The sequence below is a fragment of the Chamaea fasciata genome, unplaced genomic scaffold, assembly GCF_029207755.1.
Source record: "Chamaea fasciata isolate MVZ Bird 193981 ecotype frontalis unplaced genomic scaffold, bChaFas1.0.hap1 SCAF_5, whole genome shotgun sequence".
In the NCBI taxonomy this organism is placed as follows: Eukaryota; Metazoa; Chordata; class Aves; order Passeriformes; family Sylviidae; genus Chamaea; species Chamaea fasciata.
The window spans coordinates 54,754,398-54,780,597 of record NW_027094090.1 but is presented as its reverse complement, the minus strand read 5'-3'; the positions used below and the strand labels follow the sequence as shown (position 1 = coordinate 54,780,597).

The following is a 26,200-nucleotide window of genomic DNA, read 5'->3' as shown; positions in this document are numbered from 1 at the left end:
CAGGACTGAGAACTGAAGAGGGAATTATCTACCAGCAGCCCTAACACCCAACTCTTCCTGTCCACTGAGATGCTAGTTCAGAGCAAGCCAGGCTGCAGAGAAACAAGATACATCACCTTGCACATCTTGCAACACAGAGCATCAGCATCCCAGAAAAGGAAGCTCAGGTTGCAAGATCTTTGCCAAAGAACCAGACAGCCCGAAGTTGGCAGAAACCTCTAGAGCAGCAATGTAGGCTGTGAGGAGTGTACAGACATAATTTTTGCTGTTCTACTTCCACTCCCAGATGTGGAGCAACAAGAGCTGCCTTCAACTTGGGGGCCAGGCAACCCTACAGGCACATATTCTGCCTCAGCTGTCTGTTTCCAATGCTCAACATCATTCACAGTGCAGGCTCAGCCCCTCTAGACACCAACTATGCCCGTACTTAAAAGAAAGGAGTGGATCTGTAGAGTGAACTGTTGTTAAGGATGCAATATTGACACTAATTGAGGTTCAGGAGATGTTTTCTGCAAGCAGTTCTCCCCTGGAAAGTGGCTCATGAGGGTCTGGATGGCATTAAGCAGGCCATCTTCTGACTAAATATAACTCACAGGCAAAACAGGTTAAGTCCTGAGACCACCCCACAATGTTAATCATGGGGCAGGGGGAGGGATAATAGGAAGATTTACTTGAAAAATCCTCATCTGATGGCCCACAGCTCCTGGGCCACACAAGCACATCAGGTAAGACACATCTGTGCCAACATGGATCCAGCAGAACTTGCACAGAGCAGGACCAGGCCTGGCAGTGGAATGAGTCTTTGGAACAATGTCCCCTTTTACAAACAGGCATCTGGACACCTTTCTAGCACAGGTCTTTATGGGCTACAGAGGATGAGGAGATATGTACTGTAGGATGTGAAGTTCCTTGAAGTGATTAGGCATTTCACCAAGCACAAACTGAAGTGATATGAAAATGTCTTTGGAGTGGAGAGAGGGAGACTCCAAGGCAGATGAGATGAAGCATTTTTATGCTGACAGCCCAGAGCAGCAATGAGCAGCAAGCTGCAGAGAGGGGAGGCTCTCTGGGCACAGCACACTGATTCCCAGGGAACTCCCACCAATAAAAGCGATGACTGAGCACAGGCTCCATGACTGAAACCCAAGGAAGAGGCAGAGTCCCATCAGAAGAAATGATCAGCAGTGATCTGATCTGAAAAGCAAGATAATTCATGTCTCACGTGGGACCTGAGATACCACTGAGAACATTTTCTCTTTCCCACACACAGCTGTGGACTTCTCTAGTACTGCAATGTGAAACTCCCCAAATCTCACAGAACCACAGCACCACTGAAGTTGGAAAAGACCTCTGAGGCCGAGTCCTACCACTCACCTAACCGTGCCATGTCCTCCACTAAACCACATCCCAAGCACCCCATCCTCACACCTTTTGAACACTTCCAGGGATGGTGACCTCATGCCTTTGCATTCCACCATGCTCACACTTTTGCCAGAGGGGAAGTCTGTCCCAGGCAAAGACAGAAAGTAGAACAATTCTTTTGACCAGGTGGCTAAGGTGAGCAAAACTGTTCTTGCTGAATGTTGGTAGGTTTTAATGGTACTGGATAAATAAAATTTCTTCAAGATTAAGTAAGAGTGCACTTAGATGTTTTGTACAGCCCTGTTTCATTATGATTTGATTTTAAAGGAGCAGTACCCAAACAATGAGAAATGTGAGATTTCTATCATTTAAAGAGCTTGGCAAAAGCCACATTGCATCTCTTTGACTGATTGATTACTCTTTGAATGCAGCAGCTTTGCCAATAGCTCTTAGACTGTTTTCTCTGTCTAGGCAGACAGCTTCCCATGTTGTTTATGAGGCCTGTTTACACACCAGCTGGGGAGAAAAAGCCTACTTTTATAGCCCTCTCCCTGAAGGCTTTGATCCTAAAAACTCAAAAATTAGTAGGGGAAGAATAAAGCTTATGAAACAACATTATACTGGCACACTGGAAGGAACCATTTATATCCTCATTTTCAGCCCCCAGCAACCACAGGCAACTGTGGCAATAAATATTTTGAGCTTGCAGACCATCCACTGTGCACACACCTCCACTGCAAAGGCCGCAACACATCAAACCAAAGTTAATACCTGCAGTGAAAAAGACCAGCCACCTCAACTAGACTGTGTGTCCTTCCCATGGAAAGAGTGGGAGACAGACACGTGGGCCTGGATCTGGGTTCTTAGGTCTTCTGGCCACAACACAGCCTTGGTCTGTTTCTACAGATGCATGTAGAAAAAATACACAAAAGCTTGCTGATAGATATGCTATGCCCTGAGAATGAATTTCTGTGGCCCTAACAGTGGCTCAGTGTGTGCAGGTGAGGATGCTGCAGACAAGCAGCAAGCAGCTTCCCTCAGCTGAGTCACTTGGCAAGAAGCAACCTGAACTTTCAAGCATAATGATTCAGCAAGCTCTTTTAATAACAAAATTAATGTCAGTGCATTTGGAAATCAGGTGTGGGAAGCACTCCCATGAACAGCAAAGCTGCCAACTAAGCTCCAAACGTTGCAGAAGTTGAGCATTTCTGACTCACAACAGTCATTTCACTTCTCTCACCAGCAGAAGTCTCTGCAAGAGCAACACACAGATCAGAGAATCACAGAGTGGTTTGGGTTGGAAGGGAACTTAAAAAATCATCTCATTCCAACCCCCTGCCATGGGCAGGGACACCTTCCAGTAGACCAAGCTGCTCCATGCCCCATCCAACCTGGCCCTGGACATTCCCAGGGATCCCTTGGTTCTGAGTGATCATCGGTCTGAGGGAACTTCTGTACTGACCTGGGTTAAGAGCTGGGATGCTCGTGGAACAGTTCTCTTTTGCACAGGCTCCCATCATTGATGTCAGGGTTGTAGTGGGAACTTCACCAATACCTGTGGAAAAAGCAGGATGTTGACAAAAAGACAGGTACAACATTGATGTTAAGTTTTAAATCATTATTTTCTAGGAGCGAATCACCGGGTTGGAGAGTTAAGAAGAAAAAACAGAACAAATTACACCAGCAATTCCTCCCTCCTCAAAAGAGTCTGCCTCAACAGCTCAAAGCAATCACAATGAACAAAACCACGGTTTTATATTTACTGTATATCACAGCTATTCCCATTTCATCTCCTGAAATTAATGAATCTACATCAAATGCAGCTGCTTCTGGTGAGAACAAAATATATTCAAAGCAAGAAACAACTGTCAGATATGAAAATAATGTCAGTTTTTAAAACCATTAGATAAATTATTCACAAAGGCTGACAAGAAGGACACCAAGCTGACGTTCAGTTATCCTGAATGTAGAATATTTAAGGGTTTTCAAGGATTATAACACAGTTTGGTACTCATTTGTAAATATGTATGGGTTTGTGTAAAACACTAATTTAACATTCCCGAAGTGGTAAATGTGTACATCAGCTTGATTTTATCAAACCAATTTTCTCTTGTGCACCTTCAACAATTTTCTGCATTTCAAATTAGAGATACAAAAAGGTTTAAGGAGAAAAAAGTAAAGGCAAAACCATACAACAAAATAACAGGCTAAGACAGTATGTGCAATGCAGAAAACATGCACTCTGACTTACTCTTTCTGCTACTTTATAAAGAAAAAATTTAAAGCACTTGTCCTGGGAAGCATAATGTTCCGTCAACATGCAGTCAGCATATTTTCTTGATGAGTTTTTGATCAGAAATGGCAATATATGAAGCCAGCAAGAACATACCCACACCACAAAAATCTGCCAAGAACTCAGCAGAAGCAACACAAATACACAGGAGCTGCTCCCCTGGATCAGACAGATCAGAGCTGTGTGTAGCCTGTTTTATTAAGATAGTCACAACTGCCTTTCAAAGTGAGACTTCACACCCTAAGTTCTGTCCCACAAATGAATGGTAAGTCAAATATATGCCAATTTAGCCCTTAATGGATGATCAGTGGCCAAAAAAAAAAAAAAAACAAAAAAACAAAACCAACAAAAATCACAGTATACTAAAGAAATCTGTCAGGTCCTTTTTTTTTTTTTTTTTTCCTTTTTTTTTTTTTTAATATGGCTTTGAACCAGCTGCAGAAGTACACCAGGCCCATGAGTCTTGAATGACCTTTGCCTTATTTGTGAGCTTTAAATCTTGAAAAAACAACTTCAGGAAAAGGCTGGCAAACACTGAGTGCACACAGCCCCGGCTGGGCTCTGCCAGTTCTGTGCTTGTGTACAGGTCTGAAGAGCTCAGCATTTGGGAAAACCATGCCTCGAGGAATTTAATCACCAGCTATTCTCAAGTACATCCCTGCAGCCAGTCCCCCCCTGCCCATGCTCCCAGCAGGCTGGTTGGCAGCACATACAAAGCTCTCAAGAGACCAGACCTGGCTCTTTTCTAGCAAAGCAAGCTTGCAACTCTCTGTTCACTTTGTTAAGGCCTCTCAGTCCAGAAGGCTGAAATCCTGGCCTTTTAAAAACTGGTTCCAAACCTCCCAATGACTTTACTGAAGCCAGGATTATACACTAACAATGACGATCATGAAATACACACTGAATTCAAAAGATGGTCCTATCAGTAGAAATGTGAATTCTGTAATAAATTTCTTCTGGATGAAGCTTAAAGAGCAATGAAATGAAAACAGCTAATGATCATGTTAAGATCACATGCCTTGCACAGTACACAGACATTACAATGAATGCCTTTAAGGTGAGAGGGAACCAATACAATCCACTTTGAGCTGCTTTTCACTTAGGAAAATGCTTAGGAAATACAGATTAATTTTTTAACATTATCACAAGTTTGTGAAGCAAACATAATAAATCAAATGTGTTAGATTTTAGCATTTCAACAAATAAGCCCAGACTAAAACAACACTATACACATTAAATTTTACACAGAGACTTAATTGAGTTCTAAGGTATATGGAATTAGTTCTGCTCTCATGCAGGCACAAATAAAGAAATTTGATGTCCTTAGATGAAAAGTTAGGTTAAAACAGACAGCAAAAGGGATAAGTCGGAAGCAAATTTTAATATAAGAAACAATACCTGCAGCAGGGTTCCTGATTTTCAACCTGTCAACCTCCATGATAAAGTCATCTTTCAGGAAGAGGAAGCCAATGATGGAGAAGAGATAAACCAGGATGAGTGCTAGCACTGCAGTGAGGATAATTGAACGGCCATTCCGGGTAACACTTTTTATCACATTTAGCAATGTCTCCTCCCTGTACACCAGATCAAACAGCTGGGGAAGGCAGAGAGTAGAGGAAAAATGAATACAAATGAGGCAATATATAGATGCTACATAGGAAAACAATCTGAACTATGGAAACATGCATCGAGCCATGTTCTACATTCTCAGCTTCATAAACTCCCATTGCTTTCAGTGGGAGCTGGGCACGTTTATGGAGGAAGAAATCTAGGACAGAAATTTAAATTTTAAAATTAATTATAGCGAAATCCAAAGCCACAAAGTATATTTGAGCCTGATTCAGAGGCTACAACACCTACCAACAAGATCCATTGCTTCCCCGTGTTTAAAACCAGGCTAGATTAAAATTTAAGAAGTGTCTTTGTACTATGGATCTATATCTACAAAGTAATTTTTCATGTTATCTCTCATCTGACAAACATGCACATGCTGCAACTCAAAAATGCACTCATACATGTAATTACATATTTGTAAACTTTCTTTGAGCTCATGGCATCATGTAAATGTCACATGGACAAGGACTGGGGCCGCCTCTTTTTAGGACAAAGTTAAATTCATGGCACTGTTTGTATAAGACTAGAAAGTTCTATTCTTCTCCACCCTGCACTATCTGATTTCCTGGTATTTAACTTTAAAGAAAAGTATATATTAAGATAATATTGCTTTAAATGTCAAAAGCCTTAACCAGCAATTAAATGTGACAGGAGCTTTACAAGAATTATTAACTTTTTTTTTTCTCTTACAATTTTCTTGATGTTCTATAATGCTTTGGACCTTATCTATAATGCATGTATTTCTACTTTAAAACACTCAGATTACAGATATAAAGCGACACACTATGATTTATCAAAATGCTCCTCAGAAGAAGGTACTAGCCACAATTTATAAGATCTCAAATCCACAGCCTTGTGAAAGGATTAATACTAAAGGAAGAAAGAAGGGAGACAGTTATGAACAAGTATTAGAGCTTAGACTACATCCACTACTAAGTGAACAGCTGGAAACAACCTGGGTACGTGGATAAAGGCCATGAATCATGGACATTGGTCAATAGCAGACACTGAAAAAAAAGTAAGCGCATGAAATGTTTCTTAAGCTGCTTGACACTTTGCGAAGTATTTTAAGATACAGACCACCTAACTCATTGAAGGAACAGCAGATAATTTGTGCATTTTTTAAGTAGGAGAGTTACATCCATTTGAAGAGGGTCCTGCAGCTACAGCCACAATCTTGGCTCCTTTGAAATCTGCCCAAACTTTGAAGCAGACTTTAATGTCAAAATCTGGAAAGTCTGACTTCAACAGGAGCTCTACCTGAGTTAGCACTGAACCTCTGAAAATTTTAGTGTGCTTAACACATCTTTGAAATGCTGGGAGTTCACCACTATTGAGGAAGCTGAGGAAAAAATACAACAGGAAAGTGAACCCGTGTAAATGACCACAATTTAGTCAGTCTCCCTACAAGTTTCATATGTTCCACTATAGAGAAAAAGGTTTAGCAAACAAGAGCAGTGAAACACCTCTTACTGCTACTCAGCATGAAGGGAACAGTAAGTGGAGTTTAGCATAATTTTGTGTGATTCATTTTCACTGCACCTGTACCACGTTATTAAAAGGCATTCCATCTGGGTAATGGCAACAAAAGAAAATGAAGTGGGATACATTTCAAGTGATGAATCTTCCTGCTGCACCAGAGGCATGCCATCCCCATTTCCCAAGTAATTTGTTGAAAGTGTATTGGGGAAGAGGAATGGGATCCCTTGGTACAGGTATGATGCACACACCCCTGGACAACTGCCCCCGAAATGTTAGGACTGACAGAAGTTACGGAAAGGGCGGACACAGAATATGGAGGAAGCTGGGAAGGAGTGGGCTGGGTGATGATTGTCTGAGAAGAAAGGAGCACACTTCCAGCTCTAAAACAGATAAAATAAGTCCTAACAGAAACAGGTTCTAATAAAAACAGCAGCTCCTAAGGGGCAGCAACACAACGGCATGCTAAAAATACACGATTTGGCTTGATTGTCAGGAAGAAATTGAAGACAGCTGCATGGGTAACGGTATTTTCTATTTTTGCAAAGTTTTCCCCTCCACAGCAGCACGTACTTACCAGGAAGCTGTAGAAGAACTCGTGCACGCAGAGGCCCAGCATGCAGACCAGGACATAGGCCACGTGGTAGAGAAAAGCCATGTCCATGATGACCGCTCTGTAGCCACGGGTGAAAGTCCCCCGGTTCCCAACAAAGCTCACCAGGAACACAATTTTGTTACAGAGCTGTGGGGGGTAACAAAGGCTAGGTTTATGCCATCAGAAAAATCTTGGTATTTGTTGTTTGGGTTGCTGTCTAGATACATTGGTTTGACTAAATGCACAACCTTTAGATAGCAGGAGTGAGGTGAAAGAAATCCAGCTCTGAGAGCGCACTGGGAATGAGCCCATGAGGGTGAGTGGAAGTACATCTCCTCTCCAACACTGCACCGTGCCTCATTACATTGTGATTTATTCCTATAACATTAGTGATAGGTGGGCAGGGTTAATGTCATGAGGTGTTAAAATCCAGCTGGGGAGTGAACTCCCAACAATTTTGAGTTTAGACTCGAGACTATGTAAGAGCAGCTAGGCATTCTACTACCAAGAGAACAATAGTAGCACAACAGAAAGTGTGTGTGGGGGTGTGTGAAATCTATTTCCTTCAGATTGTGTTCTTCAGTTTAAAATCCCTAAAAACCCCTCAGAACTGAGGACATTTTTGAAGTACAGCATTTAAACAACAGCGTCAGATTCTCCATGGCTCCCAAGCTTTGCCTGCACACGAGCAGCAGTGCAGAAGTGAACAGGAAAAGGTCTCACCTCATCTCTCTGGCAATCCAGGACAAGGAATGAGGACTCAACACGACTCCTTTGTTCACAAATTTGACGTGGGCAAGTGCTGCTTACTTGCCTTTACCTTTGACTATATGTCTGGGTATTTTTCAGTATGCGAAATTCTCACATACAGAACTGGTGGCAAACAGCCCAATACTTTGTGCTGGGGTGAATTAGAGCTGTAGCAGTCAGGCAGAAATTTAAATAGATGACTTGTGAGCACGACTGTGTATCTTACCAAGCTCAGTAAGCATGCAAACTTATTCATGTCTAAGTTAAGAGATCTGGCAAAGGGCTGAGAGAATTTTTAATTTTGAAAACTCTTTTCTTCCTGAAAATATATTTAAGGTCTCAGAGTCCTTTCACAAATTTGTGTCAATACTGCTGAGAGTACTGGTAGAGAAAATTTTTCTTTTAACATGAGAAACTGTAGATTTGATTGCCCTTATGCAGCAATATTTCTTTAAATTTCATATTGTTTTTGTTTTAAAAATATTTGCATATGCACAAAACTAAACCAGCTTTTTTCTTAGCTTCCCACTTTGCTGACACTGCTGTTTCAGGATGACTTGAAATGATTTATTTTTTTGGCTTAACCAATGAACCAGAAAAAGAAGTTTTTGCACAGCTCTAATCAAAGGAGTTTTTTAATAGGAGACCCTTAGTATCTTCCCTTCTGCTGAAAGGGAAGTTCTGGTTGCTTTTCAAGTACTTACATTAGCAGCACCAAGGAGTATCAAGGTAGGACCGAGCCCTATAGTATATATAGACCTGAGAATAACAGACACCAAAAAGGGTCGAATGCCAACAGGCTTGGAGATGAAAAACAGCATTGCTGTGCAGAACGCCACTGCTATCCAGAGGAGCACGGAAAACAGCGGTGAGAGCGTGCCTGTACAGAGGAGAAAGGGAGATTTGAGAAAGACATCTATGGAGACTCCATTTTTCACCAAGAAACGGATCCAAAAGATCAATTCCTTTGCCAGCAGAGCTAACAAAAGCGTGATTCATGCATCACAACTGCTGACCACGGCTTGCCCTAATTGCAGCAGGAGCTATTATTCTCAGAGTATTGTTGCTTTTTGCACAGGTAATAATACAAGCAGCTAATGAAATTTCCATTAAAATCCAGGGAGTGCGCAGAGATGGAACAGTTTACCCTTCTCCCGGAGCAAGCCACTAATCAGCTGCTTTCTGCAGGGATCGTTAGGGCCCCTCCGGTCTGATTCCATGATTGCTCAGCTACAGAAATAGCCGGTCCTGGGGGCAGCACAGCAAGTGGCAGCGCGCTGCAGTGCCACGTTTCCAGCCGCGGCTCCCGAAAAAGCAGCTCCCTCCCGAAGGGCCGCGGGTGTTCCGCGGGAGCCTCCGCCTCTGCACGGGAGCGGGGCCCTCGGCACAGCGGGAGCAGCCCCGGGCAGGGCCGGGCAGCATCTGCAGTGCCCGCAGCGCGGAGCGGCTGCGCTCGGCTCCCGGGCAGGCAGCGGGTCCCGGGCGCTGCGGGCGCCGCAGCCGCCGCCTGCACAGCCAGTCCCCGCTGCGCTGCAAGATGCTGGCTCCAGGCGCTCCCCGAGTTTTTGAGCGATGCCCCTGTTTTCCCTCTGCTTAAAGCCCTGGAAACACACCATGTGCTGTGATATAAAAAGCACATTCAGATCTCAGGGCGCTGTCACACTCGTACACTGACTTCTATTGTTATGGGATGAACTGAGAGGTCAGTGACGGGGGAGAAGGGAATAGAAAATTTAGCGAGACTCACAATAGGAATCATGCTATCTCTTTGGCAACAGATACACAGCTGAGCAGCATCACTGGGATTAGAAAACAATGAGGCGAGGCCCTAGCCTCAACATTCGGATGGCATCTGAACTTTTCCAAAGTTCAGGAGTGTTTCTATCCCTGGTGGGAGGTTCAAGGTCAGCTCTGTCAGAAGAGTTTCTTCGCCAACAAGATCTGGAAACTTTTAATGGATCGCAAAAAATTACTTTCAAGCCCATCTGAAAGGTAAGGCCAAAGTTCTCTGTGGTTCTTTCACAAACCAGTTTTCCTTCTTTCCTATTGCAGGTCCAGCAATTTCACGTTGCAGGACCCACACCGGTGCCATGTGCAGACAGGCACCCTGGAGGCAAGGAGTCTTCTCACAGTCATGGTTTGGGTTGGGAGGGACCTTAAAGATCATCAATTTCCAATCTCCCTGCCATGGGCAGGGACACTTCCCACTATCCCAGGTTTCTCAGACCCCCATCCAACCTGGTTTTCGACACTGCCAGGGATGGGGCAGCCACAGCTGCTCTGGGCAGCCTGTGCCAGGGCCTCACCACCCTCACAGGGAAGAGTTCTTTCTATCTAAACTAAACCTACTCTCTGTAAGCTTGAAACCATTCCCCCTTGTCCTGTCACCATGTGCTCTTCTCTCCTTTCTTTTAGGCTCCCTTCAGGAACTGCCTTCAGCTGGAGCTGTTTTGCTTATGTCATATTACATAAAAACTGCAAGTACCTACTAAAAGGCAGATTTTTGGGATGATTAGATCAGCCCCAGGCACCTTCAGACAGGTGAATAGAGGTGGATTTACACAGGGTGAAGAGTAAAAATGGGAGACAAACTCCAGATGTTGGATCAGGCTTTGGTGGATAGGGAGCCTGCAAGTAAAGGAGGGAGCCTGCAAGTAAAGGAGGCTGCCTCATGACCTATTAATCCAATTTGGCCACACCTATTTCTTACTGCTCAGGAGTTGCTTTTACAAGCACCAGGAGCTGGAATCCTGAAATACGCTATCACTGGATTACTGGGGCCACTTAAATTAATGCCATATAAATCTGCAGTTCAGAATAAGTATTAATACCTACTGATTGCAGACTAGAGGATTTCCACGAGTATAGATTAGCTAAAATTTAGTAGCTTAAAAGGTTTGTTTTTAACCCTTTATTTCTCCTCTCATCCTCCATGAGCTCTAACGTGCTCTGAGTGACTCCCTAGTTTACAATGCACTGTGGACAAGATGCTTCCCTTCTCCAGGGCACAGCCCTGCACACTCTGCCTCACTCCAGGAGGCTGTGGAGCTGCCTGAGCTGTGAGCTGCAGAGACCACCCCGTGGGCTGCGAGGGCAGCGTGGTCCCCATGCCAATATATTTTAATCAGCCGCCTTTCTGTTCTGCCAGCCAGCAGGAATGTTTGCCAATGCCAGTGCCAGCTGTGGTGTTTGTGAAAAGCACATGTATCTACTAGAAGCTGGACTGCTTCCACCAGCCCAGTTCACATGCCATCAGACAGAGGTGACTTTCAGTCACATTACTCACTGGCCATGAATCAAAGGCCCAGAGGTGAATGGCTCTGCTCCCATTACCAGTATTCTGAAGTATTTAGTCTCCTTTATCCCAATTAAGCTTGTTTGGGCTTCAAAGAGGCCTCCTGCTAGTCTGCTGCATTTATAGCAAATAAAAAATTTCATTAAATATTTCCTGTGACATGGGATGAAGCAGAGACAGAATCATAAGTTTTAAGGGTATTTTTACATAATGCATTTATCCTCTGCAACAGTTATGCCCTTTTATCCCAATAAATAACATAGTCAGAAGCCAACAAGCTAGTTTTCAAATAATTCTCTTCCATATGTTTTCAAGACTGCAAGTCATTCAATTTGGTCAGGCTTTAGGAATCTCTGTTCCTCTGCTGCCAGGAATCCTCCTTCAGTTCAGAAGCTGCAGCTAAATGTGTGCAGTAGGACACCGCAATATGGCAATATAAAAAAATTAGCTGAGATCATCTAGATAATCTCCAGCTTATGCTCTGTTCATTCTACTCTGCATTGTGTGGGCCACGTGACACACAGATCAACCACTACATTTCAGACAACATCTGGTACCTGCTTAGGAGACACTAAACGGCTTCCAGATATGACTGCACCTGAAAGTGCAGCTTTATTTGTTACCTTAGAAATGAAAGCATCTAAAATTAAAACAAAAAATAAGACCAAACTCTACTTGCCTTCATCTCCATCATCTCCAAAAGGGTAGAACAGAGCAACTGCTAAATTGATGAACACAGCCAGGTTGAAGGAAATGCTTCCCCAGAGAGAGATGTGTCTGGAGAACCAAAACAGGGCTGGATTGTCTAGAAAGGGGAGAAAAGCAGCAATCAATAAGCTGAAAGCAAGCAGAAACTCAATCACCAACAGCCCCAAGGGAATTAAATACAGATTAATGTAGAAAATATGCAGATCTTTAAAATTAACTAAAATAGACAAATATTAAACATAGGCTTGCCATAAAACAAAGTTTCAAGCAGAGCTTTTAATCCAAAGATCACAATACAGTTTATTATATATCAGAGTTTTGCCTCTGGTAAGATTTTAGGCCTGGATATTTTGCAAGGGAGTCTTTTCAGCTGCATCTGAATCTGCAGCTTCTGTGCATGGGGACATAAAATCAAGCAAACAAATAGATTTTAGCACTCTGAATGCCAGTCAACCAGAACACCCAGAATGTATCACCCAGATGACCTATTTGGACCAAGTACACCAATGACATAGGCAAAGAACGATGGAATAGACATGGTTTCAGAACTGCAATATTTTCCCCACCTCTGTCAAACCAAAAACATTTTGTTCTGCTTGGGAAGCAGACAAAATTTGGTCTGCCTGGGTTTTGTTTCTACAAAAGCTGACTATTTTCTGTGTGATGCTCAGAAGCCCATGGTCACCTGCTGACAAAGAGCTCTGTACTGCTGCTTAAAAGGACTCAAACAAGCCATGATCTCCATATATGAACTGCTGTACAAACACACAGAAATAGTCCATATCCCAGAGATTCTACAGCCTAGCTAGAATAGACTAAAAAGGGAAACAGTGTAAAACAGAGTTGAATTTGTGTCCAGAATCACATACATGGTTCAGCAAGAAGGCCAGGAACAAGATCAGAGGGTGCTAAGACTCAGGCAAGCACTTCATATGTATTAATACAGTAAAATACACTTAAATGAACATTTGAAACAAGATCCTATGTGCAATAGTGTGAAAACATCTCTGGTCAGAGAGGTTTCAAATATGATGCATCCCTATTAACTAGATATTGAAGTACTGAAAACTTCCTGCAAGTATGCAAAGCACCCAGGTAAGTTTTAATAAACAGCAGACTCCTTCGACTGCATATGACTGTCCCAGGTTTTAGTCGAAATAGTCTTTAATAGCAATTAGGTAAATATTCAGATTTCCCTGTGATAACCTTGTGCTGCTGAGTGCTGAGATTTAAGCATTTGGAGCCATTGCAAAAATGACGTCTGTCAATTTAAGCAGCACAGACTTCATGCTAACAGACACTTGGGTAAAGAAGTAACCCAGCTTCAACCTGTATTATCTTTTCAAATAATAATAGTAATAAAAAAACCAACACAGAGACTTGTGGGCAATTCCACTGATAAAAGGAATTGAGAAATTTCTGTTCTGAATAAAAATAAACCAATTCTTATTGTTTACAGCATTAGGCAGGTCTGGTCTATCTAATTGTTGGGTTGGCTCTTTTATTTGTGTTTCTAACACACAACCCCCAGATATGAATTTTTTTACTGAAGTCATTTTTCTACAATACAATTACTTTTATTCCCAAATAGACTGCAGATTCTGGAATCATGTATTTTTCAACTTCTGTTATGGTCAGGTTGTCACTACAAAGGTTTTTGGGTGCCACCAAGAGAAGCAGACTTGGGTTGTTGGGGCTCATGCTGAAGACTTGCTGCTGCTGAAAATTAAAGCCTGGGAATTGATAGATAAAAAATGCATCCATGCATTTTTGCAAAATTGCATCCATAAATAACATCCATGTTTCCATTGCATTCAGAATGCTCTAACATTGCTCTGACTATCCTGCTGCTCTAGACCCTATTCCTTCCTTCCTTCCTGATCAATTGCTGTGAGCAGATGATGTGTGACACTCCAAGAGCATCTGCATTTTAGCAGTGAATGGAGTGATCACTTTTAGGCATTTTTATGTATGTTCAGCCTGGAGAAGAGAAAGCTTTGGAGTGACCTGATTGCAGCCTTCCAGTGCCTGAAGGGAGCCTTCAGGAAAGACGGAGAGAGACTTTAGACAAGGGCCTGGAGTGACAGGGCAAGGGGGAACGGCTTCAAACTAAGGGTAGGTTTAGATTGGATATGTGGAAGAAATTGTTCCCTGTGAGGGTGGTGACGCCCTGGCACAGGTTGCCCAGAGCAGCTGTGGCTGCCCCATCCCTGGTAGTGTCCAAGGCCAGGCTGGGGATGGGGCTCTGAGCAACCAGGGACAGTGGAAGGTGTCCCTGCCCAGGACAGCGGGGGTGGAACTGTGTGATCTTTAAGGTCCCTCCCAACCCAAACCATTCTGTGATTCTATGATATAGGAAATACAACTTTCTGCTCCAAAAGCCAAGGGCAGAATTGACAGTGGCTGAGCTGGAAGGAGCTTCCTGATCTGGGGATGTTGGCAATAGCCCCATTCCTGCCAAGGGCCAGCAGCTGTACTGCCTACCAGGGAGCTAAAGACATTCAGGGTACCTGGTGGGGGTCCCCTGCCCCTCCTTTTGGTGTCCCCCATGATCTTGACCAAGCAGCTCAAGGCCACACATGTGCCTCCCCAGTACCACAGGACACGCACCAGTATGGGCCAGTTGGGACACCCTGCAGCCCAGTCATGCCAGGCTGATGTGGACTGGCAGAGGGGGGCTGACTCCGTGGAAGCTGGGCAGATTTAAAGCAGCTGAGGTTCTGGTGAGAGATGTTTTTAAGTGACTGACGTTTACGACTCTTTTAATGGCCTTTCAGGAATCTGCAAACCTCAAATATGCAGCTACACATGTTTTTGTTAAATATTAGGGGCCTTGGCTTAATTAGATGCAATGGTATCAACATTAGTAGAACTACACCCAGTTCTTCCATCCCTCAATTTAACTTCTGGAGTCCAAAATATCGTCTTGAACACATTAATAACTGCTCCATATTACACTTCTTTTATGGTGGCATGTAAGTGTCTCAGCTGGCCTACACTCTCAGGCCCAGAACAGTTTTGCCTGTTGTAGTGTCAGAGTGAACAGAGAAAAGTGTATCATTAAAATGAAAGTATTTGAAGGTTTAAAAGCAAGGTTTTAGCATAATGAAGCTATTTTTTAAAAAATTACAGTACTTACTCCTAATTTTCTTTTGCCATTTCATCTCGTTGTACAGATCCTCAGTCTGCTGGAAAAAGTCATTGACTTTGCTCCCTTGTTCATCTCTCTCTGTTGTATTGAATACCCGACTTTTGGATTCCCGAGTGAGGAATTCACAAATATTGGGGACAGGAAAGACAATCTTTTCCATTGTTCTATCATGGCGAACAATCTATAAACAAATGCACATTTTTGTCAGAGTCAGTGGCTATCCAATCATTTTGTCATATCTTTTCTTGTTCACAGCTCCCCTTTTATTTACAAATTAATGCATTAATTATTTGAACATTACAATAAAGTTGGACCAATCAATCCCAAAACAGAGTAAAGCTGTTTTTATTTTCAAAAGCCTGCCTGAATAATGTGGCAAATAGAAGTCTCAAGAAAAACCTAGGTTCAGACTTCCCCAAATATAAAAAATGCTGTAATTCAGAATGCTCCTATTTGTCAGCAAATTGAAACAAATCTCTCCCAGTAAAAAGTGGAGAGGTTCAGGGGCTTTCTGCTCTGATTACAAAATGCTTTTCTCATCTTGAATCTATTTCTATGATGGGATAAGTTGTAAAGGTGAACATGCAGAAATAGCACCTTGTTACTCAGGCAGCACCCATATCTTGTCAGTCTGTATCTTTTTACTTGACAAAACCCAAGGTTTTGAATTGTTTGCATTTCAGCACCTACCCAGTTACTGGTGAGCAAGCTAGATTTTATTTCATCTCACCACACTGCCATCAAAATTGCTTCCCCATTCTGATCGTTGACTTTGCATTACTAAAAATACAGAAATGGGTAGAAAACCCTTTTTGACTCCTACAACCATGCCTGCATACAGCCACTGGTGAAAATAAAAAAAACAAAACACCACCACTATTTGAATTTCAAATCAAACAAATGAGATACATTAATATAGGGGAGATAATATCTGAAACACCAAACAGGTCTTGGACTGCTTTCAAAGACCAGCAATTATCTATTTTGTATATCAGCAATGCTGGGTGGAGTTTCACTTTTCCAGAAGCAGCTATTGGCCACATAAAGTTGACCACAGTGCTTGTTTAATGCCTAAATTTACAAGCTACTCAGATAAACTGGCTGATAATTGCTAAAAGTGATCTCAGCAGCACCCAATGTATCAAAATACTTTAAGAGCACTGAGCTCCCCTCTGGACAACCAAGGCCATGGAGCTTCCACCTATCCTGTGGTGGGACACCTCTGTGGACCTCTATCTAAGTCCAATCCATGGCAGCTGTAAAGTTTAAAACAGAGAACAGAACTGCTGAACCAGGCCAAGCCTTAGTATTTTAAACAAAAGCCATATTGAATGTCTACACCACTTCAAAACCTCTTTGTACTCCAGCCAGAGTTTTAATTTGATCAGCCAGCATCAGTGGCTTTGAAACTCATGATTATTAATTTGAGTGATGTACCATACAAGATGATTCTTGACTTCATGACACAGCTCCTATCCACAGTCATTATCTCCCTAACCAAACATGTTTGGTAACACACAGGAAAGCTACTGTGAAACAATGCTTTGGAGCCACTTCTAATATAGGTGTATTCCTTTACCTCCCACAGCCAAAAGCATATTATTCAACCTTCCCCTCATAAATAATCCACACCATTTGGAAGCTTAAAAAGAGGAGATACACCACACGCAAGATGCAGACTTGTCTCATAGTCCATCTTCTGGAGAGCAATCCTTTACCTCTATCTGTGCCGTATGTTTGGCATAAAACCTCAAGGCTTCATCTCCTTCATCTGGATCTGACCCTGGCTTCAACATCTGTTGCAATGTTTTATTGTGACAAGCCAACTAGAAAAAGAAGAAAAATCTGATTTACGTCCTGCTGCTATGTTTTCAGCTTCATCATCTCCACTTAACTAACACAAATCCTCCTTCCCCCCATTCCCATATACTTACATGCTCAACCCAGTGGGGCTCTTTACACAGATAACAACAAAAATGTAATCACTCGAGAACAATAAAAACAATTTGGTCTCAAGAAGTCAGCAGAAAGTCTTCAGTTGAGATTTATGAAAGGCAGCTTAGCCTGCAGCCTGGATGGTTTTTGGAGGGCTTTTGACAAATGCCAAAAAATTAGACTGAATGCTTCTTTTCATTTGAGTTCAGACGTAAAATCTGCATACCTCTGAGTACTAAATTACATCTACAATTAATTTTTCTCAGTCATTTCAAATGGCTAAACTGGGCTGTAGGTTGATATTCAAGGGCTGTAACTATTTCTGAGGGAGCTGGACTGTAGTGCCAGGCAAATACATCCTTAAGTGTGCAGTTCATATACACAGAAATTGAATACATACACATATACACACAAATATGTAGCTCGTATAAACTTTTACAGATTATAAGCTTCACAGGATTGATAAAAAACATCTGTTCTATGTTGAGTAGTAGATATTTAAAATGTTCCATTGCCGTACAAAGTTAATTAAGAAAAATGTTGGCAAATGCATTCATCATGTCCTGTAGGTAAGTGAGAAACAAAGACCTAATTATAAGGCATGAGGAAATTGCTAAAAATTCAATTTTCACTACATCATAGCAAGTGGTTTCCATCCAGAATAGCTGAGGCATTTCACCTGTTTTAAGATGGAAAAAACTACAGCAGGAAAGGAAAGGAAAAGCCACCTCGCAGATGTGATCCAGGGCTCAATCATCACAGCTGACATAACCACAACAGACCATTAGAAATGAGGCAGGCACGCACTCAAAATGACCACAGGAACCGGGACTTTGAAGTGATGATCACCACAGGTGGGCCAGGATTGTGCTACATGAAATAGCACAGCCTGGTGAGGAATTATAAAATAATTGCACAGCTACAAAAAGGCTGACAGGGATTAAGTCTAAAAGTAACAATGGATCCAAACAGATACTGTAATAATCTAACCAGAACGTGATCTCACTCATCTGGAATTTGCATGTCTCATTATCTCCCTTTTTTTAACAATAACGCAGGGGAGAGGGACATATACAATTCAGTCCATTTATTGAAGTTCCCTAGAATCTACTGATCAAAATAAATTTTCTTCTGGATCTCAATACAAACTTATTAAATAAAGATGAATAAAAAAATGGAGCATCCAAAAGTAGGAGAATATCAGAAAGGGATATTCAGAAAGAATAAATGTGCTTCCAACAACTTCCTTGGGGACAGAAGACTGCTTAGTCCTGATGGCAGAGCCTGAGTCAATGTGGCCCAACATCAGCATTTTACAGAAGTGTCATAAGCAGATATTCAGGGAGCCAATAAAGAAATGACATGGGGGTTAATTGCAAAGGAATATTCCTTCCATCAGTAGTAGATTTCTGTCCTGAATAGCTACTTTTTTACTCTATCTAGCAAATGCTTGGATAGTATCAATACACACATTAATGTCTTTACCTAAACTCCCACTTATTTTTGAGACTAAACAGGTTCTTTAGGACAAGCTGACAAGTTCTTCCCCTTCACACATACCAAATAACCTGATCCAACCAGCAGCTTTTGCAGCATGACCACAACAACTACTTAGCAAGACAACTTGAACTCATCTCCTAGAGGTCTTTGCATGCTTCTCAAGAGGTGCTCTAGAATCATGGAGAAAGAAGATGAGCCATTGGAAACAAGATAGTAACTGTTTAAAAATGCCCTTTCAACAGTGTTATTACTTTTGCCTTTCTGCTTTACTGGATGTCCCTCTACTTCTGTACTTACAAAAGGGCAAGCAAGAGTTCCCCAGTTCACCTTCTCTGTATCATTCATCATTCTGTACACTACTGTCACGTTCTCTTTTATTTGTCTCTTCTTTAAATTAAAACAATCCCTATCCTTCCCATCCCTCCTCAAACAGAAGACTCTCAGTGGCTCAATTATTTTCCCTGTCGATCTCCAAGTGCCCTTTACTTTGGCTATATCTCTTCTTTAAGATATGAAGAAGAGCACTGACTAGACAGAACACAATCACACCGTGCTTGGGGTGATGAATTAGCATATATTTGAAGGAGCAAATATACTCCCCTTTTATTATCTTCTGTAATACAGAGGAACTTTGCCTGTATCTTGACCTTTATTTCTCCAATGTGAACCATTAAGATTTTGAGTTTTCTAACAAATGACAAGTCAAGGACATATGGATAGTTCTTCCTATTAAAACTATGCCAGTTTGGAGTAAGGGACCTGCTATAGATTCAGAAATTTCCATTAGTACCACAAAAAACTTTCTATATTCGTATTTGAACTTGTATACAGATTTGAAAATGCCATTTGTTAACCATATGAAAACTCTATGTATTGCTTCCTGATATGCTTTGAACTGTCCATAACTTTTACTGTAGAAATGTCTCTTGATAAGTATCAGTAACAGAAATTCCCTTATCACATGGAGTAGAAGGGAAAACCATGTCAGCCTCTCATGCGCTAATGGGACTGGCTAGAACAGGGTGTTCAGAGCCTGCTGGGGATTTGAGATTGAGCATATTTTGCTATCAGGTTTCACATGAACAGCAGCCACACTCTTTAAAACAATGTGCATTTGGTGATGTGCACTGTGCTTTCTGAGGCTGTGCTTTCAGGCTGTGACTGTCCCGTCCTGCTGCATGAACAGAGCCTAGCACTGCACAGCTGGGGCTTTCCAGCACAGCCACTGGACAAAGTGACCTGAAGAACAAGCCAGGATTTTCTTGCCAGCCCCTTGACTGCCAGAAAAGAAACATCAGAAACAATGAGGGACTGCTGACTAAGCTGGAGGAGCTGCAGCACGTTTCAGATGGGGAACCTACCTAAAGGCACCAGCAATCTTCAGCTGGTGAAGCTGAATCTTCTTCACACGTAACTCCATTTCTCTCAGCTTCCAAATCTCCCAATACCCACTTACCTTCTGTGCACTCTAGACATTCAGACAGTAAGCTCAGGGCAAAGGGCCCATCAATTTTCTGCTCATATTGCAGTTCCCTCAAAGGATGAATTCCTCTACGTCGACACAATAACTACTGCTAATATTTCTGTGTTGCCACAGCCACACTGATGAAAGAACGTGGACAGCAATCTGAGAGGGCTCAGATCCAAAGCAGAGGCCCACAGTATGACAGAGAACAGCTTTAGGGATGCTGTGATTTGGCAACCATGGTGTTTTCTGAAGCTCTGCTTTCATGATCCTTCTTCCCCCCATAAGGAGCTCAAAGGCCCACGTGGGCCAGGGGGACTGTGTCAACAGATGCCTTGACCACGGCAGAGCTTTTTGTGAGATCAAAGGCACAGCAATGGAAATAACAATGCAGTGACAAACTGTGAACCTAGACTACAGAAAGCTTATCCAAGTTTATAATACACCCTAGGTGACAGTTTGTGCGTGGCGGGTAAAGGCCGTGCAAGCCTTGAGTGATACTTTTTTTCACATTTAACTGCTGCGATGCAGTAAAGTGTTACATCCAGTGTGCTGCACAAATCTTTTGGGGCAGCTGGAGGACAAGACACAGGATGGACACAGCTGAGAGCAACTACAATGAGAACAGTTCCATGTATGTTCGCAAAGCAAAGCTCAAAAATGCACCTCAAAAATAAACTGCAAGTGTAACTGATACAAAAAATAACCATCACTAGAGCCTGAATTTGCAAAGAGCCCCAGAAAAATCACCATTGTGGAGAAAACTCCCTCACTCACTCACTCAAACATCAGCCATGCCAGGGACAATATTTTAAATGTCAACACTGTATTTTACTGCTCATCAAGGCGTGTAGGGACAAGGAAGCAATAGCACATAATGGAACAGTGATTTCCAAAGAGGGGATGTGCAAAGCAATAGCTATATGAATAAAGATCATTTGGCTTTCAGTCAGCTCCCAAGGAAGGACTGCTGTTCATCTTGAAAGATTTTTACTTAAAAAAATTTTGGAAAACACTGTAATAAAGCATCAGTACAAAATGTGAAAGATTGAGGACAGACCAAGAACACTGAAGACATTAATAAAGAAACAGTAGAGATAAATGACAGAATTACAAGTAATACTCAGTCTAAACTCCTGACACAATATGACTATAAAATCAGATCTGCTACTCATCTGGGATGCCATATATGATCAGCAGTGTGGAAAACCACAGCAGATCCAGTTTTGCAATTAATATATGGGTTTCCTGCAGGCCTGTAGCTATATAGCCAAGATTACCTTGAACAAAAATGAAGTTATTTAAATGCTCCAAAAGAAAAGACTGATTTAAAGCTGTGAACATTCATTTCACCAGCCTGTCATTAACTCACTGACGTGGTATAGTAGATTGGTTTGCCAAAATACCAGTGTGTGAAAATATGTGTGCATGTGGAAAAGAGAAAGTTTTTCTCCACTTTTCAATATTTCTGTAAAACACAGAGCGTCTCCATATTTTAATAAGGATATGTAAGTCCCTGGTTGTAACTTGTAAACTGCAGGGGCCTCTCAAGTTCTCATCAAAGGCATGAGGTCTTACACAGTACACAGCTGAGATGGTTGTCAAAATTCCTGCTGATAACACCAGGCTTTGCTGAAGGCCCCAAAAGGACAAGAAAAACAAGAAAAACAAGAAATACGAGCTACAGACACTAGGTTGGAGACCCCCAAATACCAAGAGATTTATTTAATTCCCAAGCATTTTTAAACTGCCAAACATGGGGGGGAGGTGGAGTGTAAAGGTGATTTTTTATGACTAGGACGGTATAAAGGGATCTAAATGAGTGAGGTTTAGTGTCCTGTAAGCAATCAGAGTTTTCATGGAAAAGTCAGTTCACAGGTTAAGTGTCAAGCATGTTAAACTGACTTCTTAGGAAATGTTGATGGAATAGTACAAAAAGCACTGGATAACTGGCTGAGAAGCAGAAATACAGACACAAATAGCACAAATAGCTCCTGTGCCTTGATACAATTTACATTTACAGTATCACTATTAAGAAGTATTACAAACATCTAAAAAAAAAAAATAGAAATAAAATTCTTGAAATAATTATTATCCTTGCTCCAATTCTCTCAGTTCTTCTCCCAGCTGCAAGGCAGCAGCAAGGCTGGCATGTGATGGGGAGATACCTGGCACAGGGGCACTCCTGGCAGGGAAAGGGCACTCGGTCAGGCAGGACTGGGACTATGCTGGGGATTGGGGCTTGTTTTGGGGAGGGAACTTGGGGTGGACAAGCTTGTAAGCTGTGCAGAGAGCCCTCTCTGCCCTTGCTCACCCCTCCTCTGGCACGCCAGCCAGCCCCCTCGAGCCTGTCAGGGCAGGGAGGCCACTCCACAGGCCTGGAAGTTAATGAACTACAGCCCTTGGGGAAAGTGAGTGTTTGTGCCTGATGCCCAAGGCGTGACATCTGAGACGTCTGCTGGAAATTATCTTCACCCCTACCCGGTCGGTAACCAGACACCTGCACTGTGGGTTGCCAGCCTGAAGGCCAGTGGTCTTTCACCAGGGGAAATTGTGACATAATCTAACTTGCAGCAACAGCAAAATAATGCTCAGATGAGTCTCACCTTGCTGTGCCAACAGGCTCATGCAACTGGGGCTCATTTACAGCCTCAGTCTCTTCCTCTTTTGTCTTCTTCAGTCCCCTTGGCTCCCAGAGCCAGGCAGTGTGAGATCTGGCACCACCAAACCCCCTCACCAGGGACAATCCAGTCAGCTCACCAAACACTTCATTTTCTGCTTAGAGAGCAAGAAAGGATAAAAAAGCTGGCTGGGGACTGACAAGAAAGCCCCCAAGGACTGAGAAAAAACAGCCGAGAGAAAGACAAGAGAGTAGCAAACAGGATGGGTGACAGACAGTGGAGCATAGGAGACAGAAAAGGAGCTCCTCTTCCTTGGCGTGCCAGGACCTTACCACGCACCAGCTCCCTGCCCAGGGCAAAGGAGAACATTCCAACTCCGCTGGTAAACAAGGACAGAAAAAAGCAGGGATAAAGGAAATGTCATCTTAACCATAACTGAGCAGAAATTTTTATTCCAAGTAGCTGTACTAAAAGCAATAACAACTTCTCAGCTCCCCATGTTCCAATCAAAACTGAATGGTGCTTTCTGCAATACACAGGGCAACTTCCTTTCCAGAAGTCATTACAGTTTTATAGAGCGGCACCTTTGCACTCTGCCACAAAGCAATCTGTTAACAAACATTAGGAACAGCAGGGATGGAGCAATGGGAGACTCTCAAATCAAGTATTCATTGATTTCATTTAGACAATTATACCGTACAGAGCAACCCAAAGGGTTTAGAGTTAATCTTTCCCTGATGGCTTGTGGTACATGAGCAGGTCCCTGGGTGGTCCAGACGCTTTGGATTCTGTTGCTGGGTCTTCCACGGCCTCGTGTAACCTCTGAGGCACCAACTCTCCTCCCCAGCCTCCACATGGGGCATACTACAAATTGTGGCTAATAGTGATCCACCTCACAGGGGAGAAATAAAACACCTCAGTATTATCACATAAAAGAAACCACCACAGCTAAGTGAACTCTATCACTATTACGTTTGCAGCCCCCCATAGTAATTTCATTGCTATTTTTGTTGTGGTTTTGCTGTTCTTTTTTACCCTGATGAAAACCAGCAGAAGACAAAATGACTTGTTAATATCTCAATGAACTTTACTTCCACTTGCGTCCTTTCTAATTTCTTTTGCAGGCAAAGCTGAGTTCCAAAAACATGAAGTGTACACGTGTGGAGAAGTTCAGGTCAGACAAAATGTGCTGCAAGCAAACAAAATTATTCTGAGAAGGGTGGATGTGAAACATCCCCGCAGGCTATGCGTAAATTGTCACGGGCAGCTGTGCCTGCTTGAGTCAAACCAACCTAATGCATACACTTGGATTTTGGTGTACACTGGCCATACTGGACAGCAGTGGGCATAGGTATGCAATCCAGAATATTCCAACAGGAGGACACAACTGCATTCAGTTGTGATTACTCCTCCTGTGATTACTATAAGCAAAATTTTGCAAAGTAAAGGATGGAAGGAAATCAGATGATGGAAGTGTCAGACGTGATTATAGGGAGGTAACAAGAAAGTTCAGTGGAAAAGAAAGAAAAGGAGAGCAGAGTTTCTTCAATTAGTCTTCTTCAGAGCAGAAGGAGAAGATCCCAGCCACATGCTGCTCCATAAAAGGCAGACAAAACCACTGGCACCAATGTTGTATAGACACAGTCTGGGAAAGGCCCAAACCAGCAGGCAGATGGATCCTAAATCCACAAATGAGAGAACCATTCACCTCTAAAAGCCACCAACACTTTATACACATCCAGAATCCATAAATAAACCTGAGATATGAGAGCTATGAAAGGCACATCCTTTTCAGGAACTCTTCAAATCCTTTTGCACCCAAGCCCTTCACTTTCTATGCTTCTCTTCTCTGCAGAACAGGACTCTCTGCCAGCTATCTTCTTCTGTCTACTACATGGATTCTCTAGAAAAGGCAGGCTAGCACAAACAAAAGGAGGAACTGCTGCTGACTCTTACTTTGGGGGCAATGTGGTGAGGGGAACCACAATTTCAAGTTTTTGAGTACAGACAGACTTCCTTCTGTGAGCCGTAAGACCAGGAGACGTTGACTGGCACTCAGCATCCCTTTCTCTGCCACCATGAGCAGAAAGTTCCTCGTGGTTGACCCTTCCAGAACGGACTCATTCTCTTCTCCAGGATTCACCCAAACTTGTCTTCCCTCTTACATTTTCAGGATAGTGCCATGGTTTCTTTGGAACACTGTGACTCCTTCAGCTGGATGCAGTTCATCAACCCAACCTGGCATCATCACCAGCTCTGCCACAGGCAGGTGTGGCTTGGAAGACAGCCCCTGCAAAGGCCTGGATAAACCATCTCACTGTCTTCGATGAAGCACATTAAAGGGGCTTAAGTCCTCAACTGCAGCTTGGAATCATGGCTCAGACTCTGTGATTCAAGTTACGTTGATGTCAAATTAAAAACCCTGTTCATAGCCAGTCCTGTTCACATCCTGCCTTCTCAACACATAGTTCCACAACACGCAGAAAGCATAACTTGCTCATTCAGAGTCAAAAAACATACAAGACTGAAGCAGCAAGCAAACAGCTGAAGCTGAAACCTATTGAATTCACAGCAGACGTGGATTTTCTACTAACTTCTGGGCCTGATGTATGTATGTATGTTATAGGGTACAAAACACAGAGGGCAGCATACAAGTGTGGAGGTCGACAGGAACTGAAAGATGATCCCTCAAACAATTACAATGGTGAGATTTTCCAAGATTTTCAACCATGCTGGTGAATCTCTGCCTCCCCCTCCAATTAGCAGAGCAAAACATCCCTAAAAAAATAAAAGTAGCAGCATAGGACCAGAGAGAAGAGAATGTAAAATGATGAGTTGTTCTTTCTAACTCTGTATTAAGGCTATTGTCCTCAGGAAAGCACTTTCACCTAGCACCTATGAAATAAGAGTTCTTGGTGGGAGTAAAAATTTCATCTCTCTCCTTATCAGATACTCACAAATGATGCTGTTTTACCCAACCAACGTGCACTTAAATGGTGTACTGCAGACTCAAAGAGAGAAAAAGCTGGAAAGATTTTCCAAACAAAGTTCATTTAAGGCTACCACAGACCATCATTTGTAAAGTAAACTCTGAAAATTCTTGTCCATAGAAAAAGGCAGAGAAAAGGCTTCTTTAACCCCAGGTTGATTAGATGCTTATCTGTGTGCAGGTCCGAAGGTGATCATAAGTAACTGATCACCTCACTTTTGGTGTAGAAAAGCATAATCAGCTGTTAAAACTGAATTTCACAGCTGGACACTTTTATTCAGTATCTCATAAAGCTGCCTCAGAGAAAGTGCAAGGTGAACCTCATTTTCACTTTTCTGCACTGTGTTAAATGAATGAAATACAGAGGATAGCAACTGAGCTCTGCTGATGTGTAGATTACAAATTCAGATCTTGTCTGGAAAATTCTATGGTGACTGAGATAC

The 26,200-nt window shown here is 42.5% G+C and overlaps 1 protein-coding gene across 1 annotated transcript in view; it reads right to left on the bottom strand.

Moving 5' to 3' along the window:
• Positions 1–26,200, bottom strand: part of ITPR2 (inositol 1,4,5-trisphosphate receptor type 2) — a 248,333-nt gene that overhangs the window by 27,451 nt on the left and 194,682 nt on the right. The window contains exons 52-58 of the mRNA XM_066183751.1: positions 16,966–17,073; positions 15,236–15,428; positions 12,068–12,193; positions 8,798–8,973; positions 7,326–7,490; positions 5,054–5,249; positions 2,825–2,917 (exon numbers count right to left, since the gene is read on the bottom strand). Of these exons, the coding sequence (XP_066039848.1) occupies positions 2,825–2,917; positions 5,054–5,249; positions 7,326–7,490; positions 8,798–8,973; positions 12,068–12,193; positions 15,236–15,428; positions 16,966–17,073 (1,057 nt within the window). The remainder of the gene's footprint in view (positions 1–2,824; positions 2,918–5,053; positions 5,250–7,325; positions 7,491–8,797; positions 8,974–12,067; positions 12,194–15,235; positions 15,429–16,965; positions 17,074–26,200) is intronic.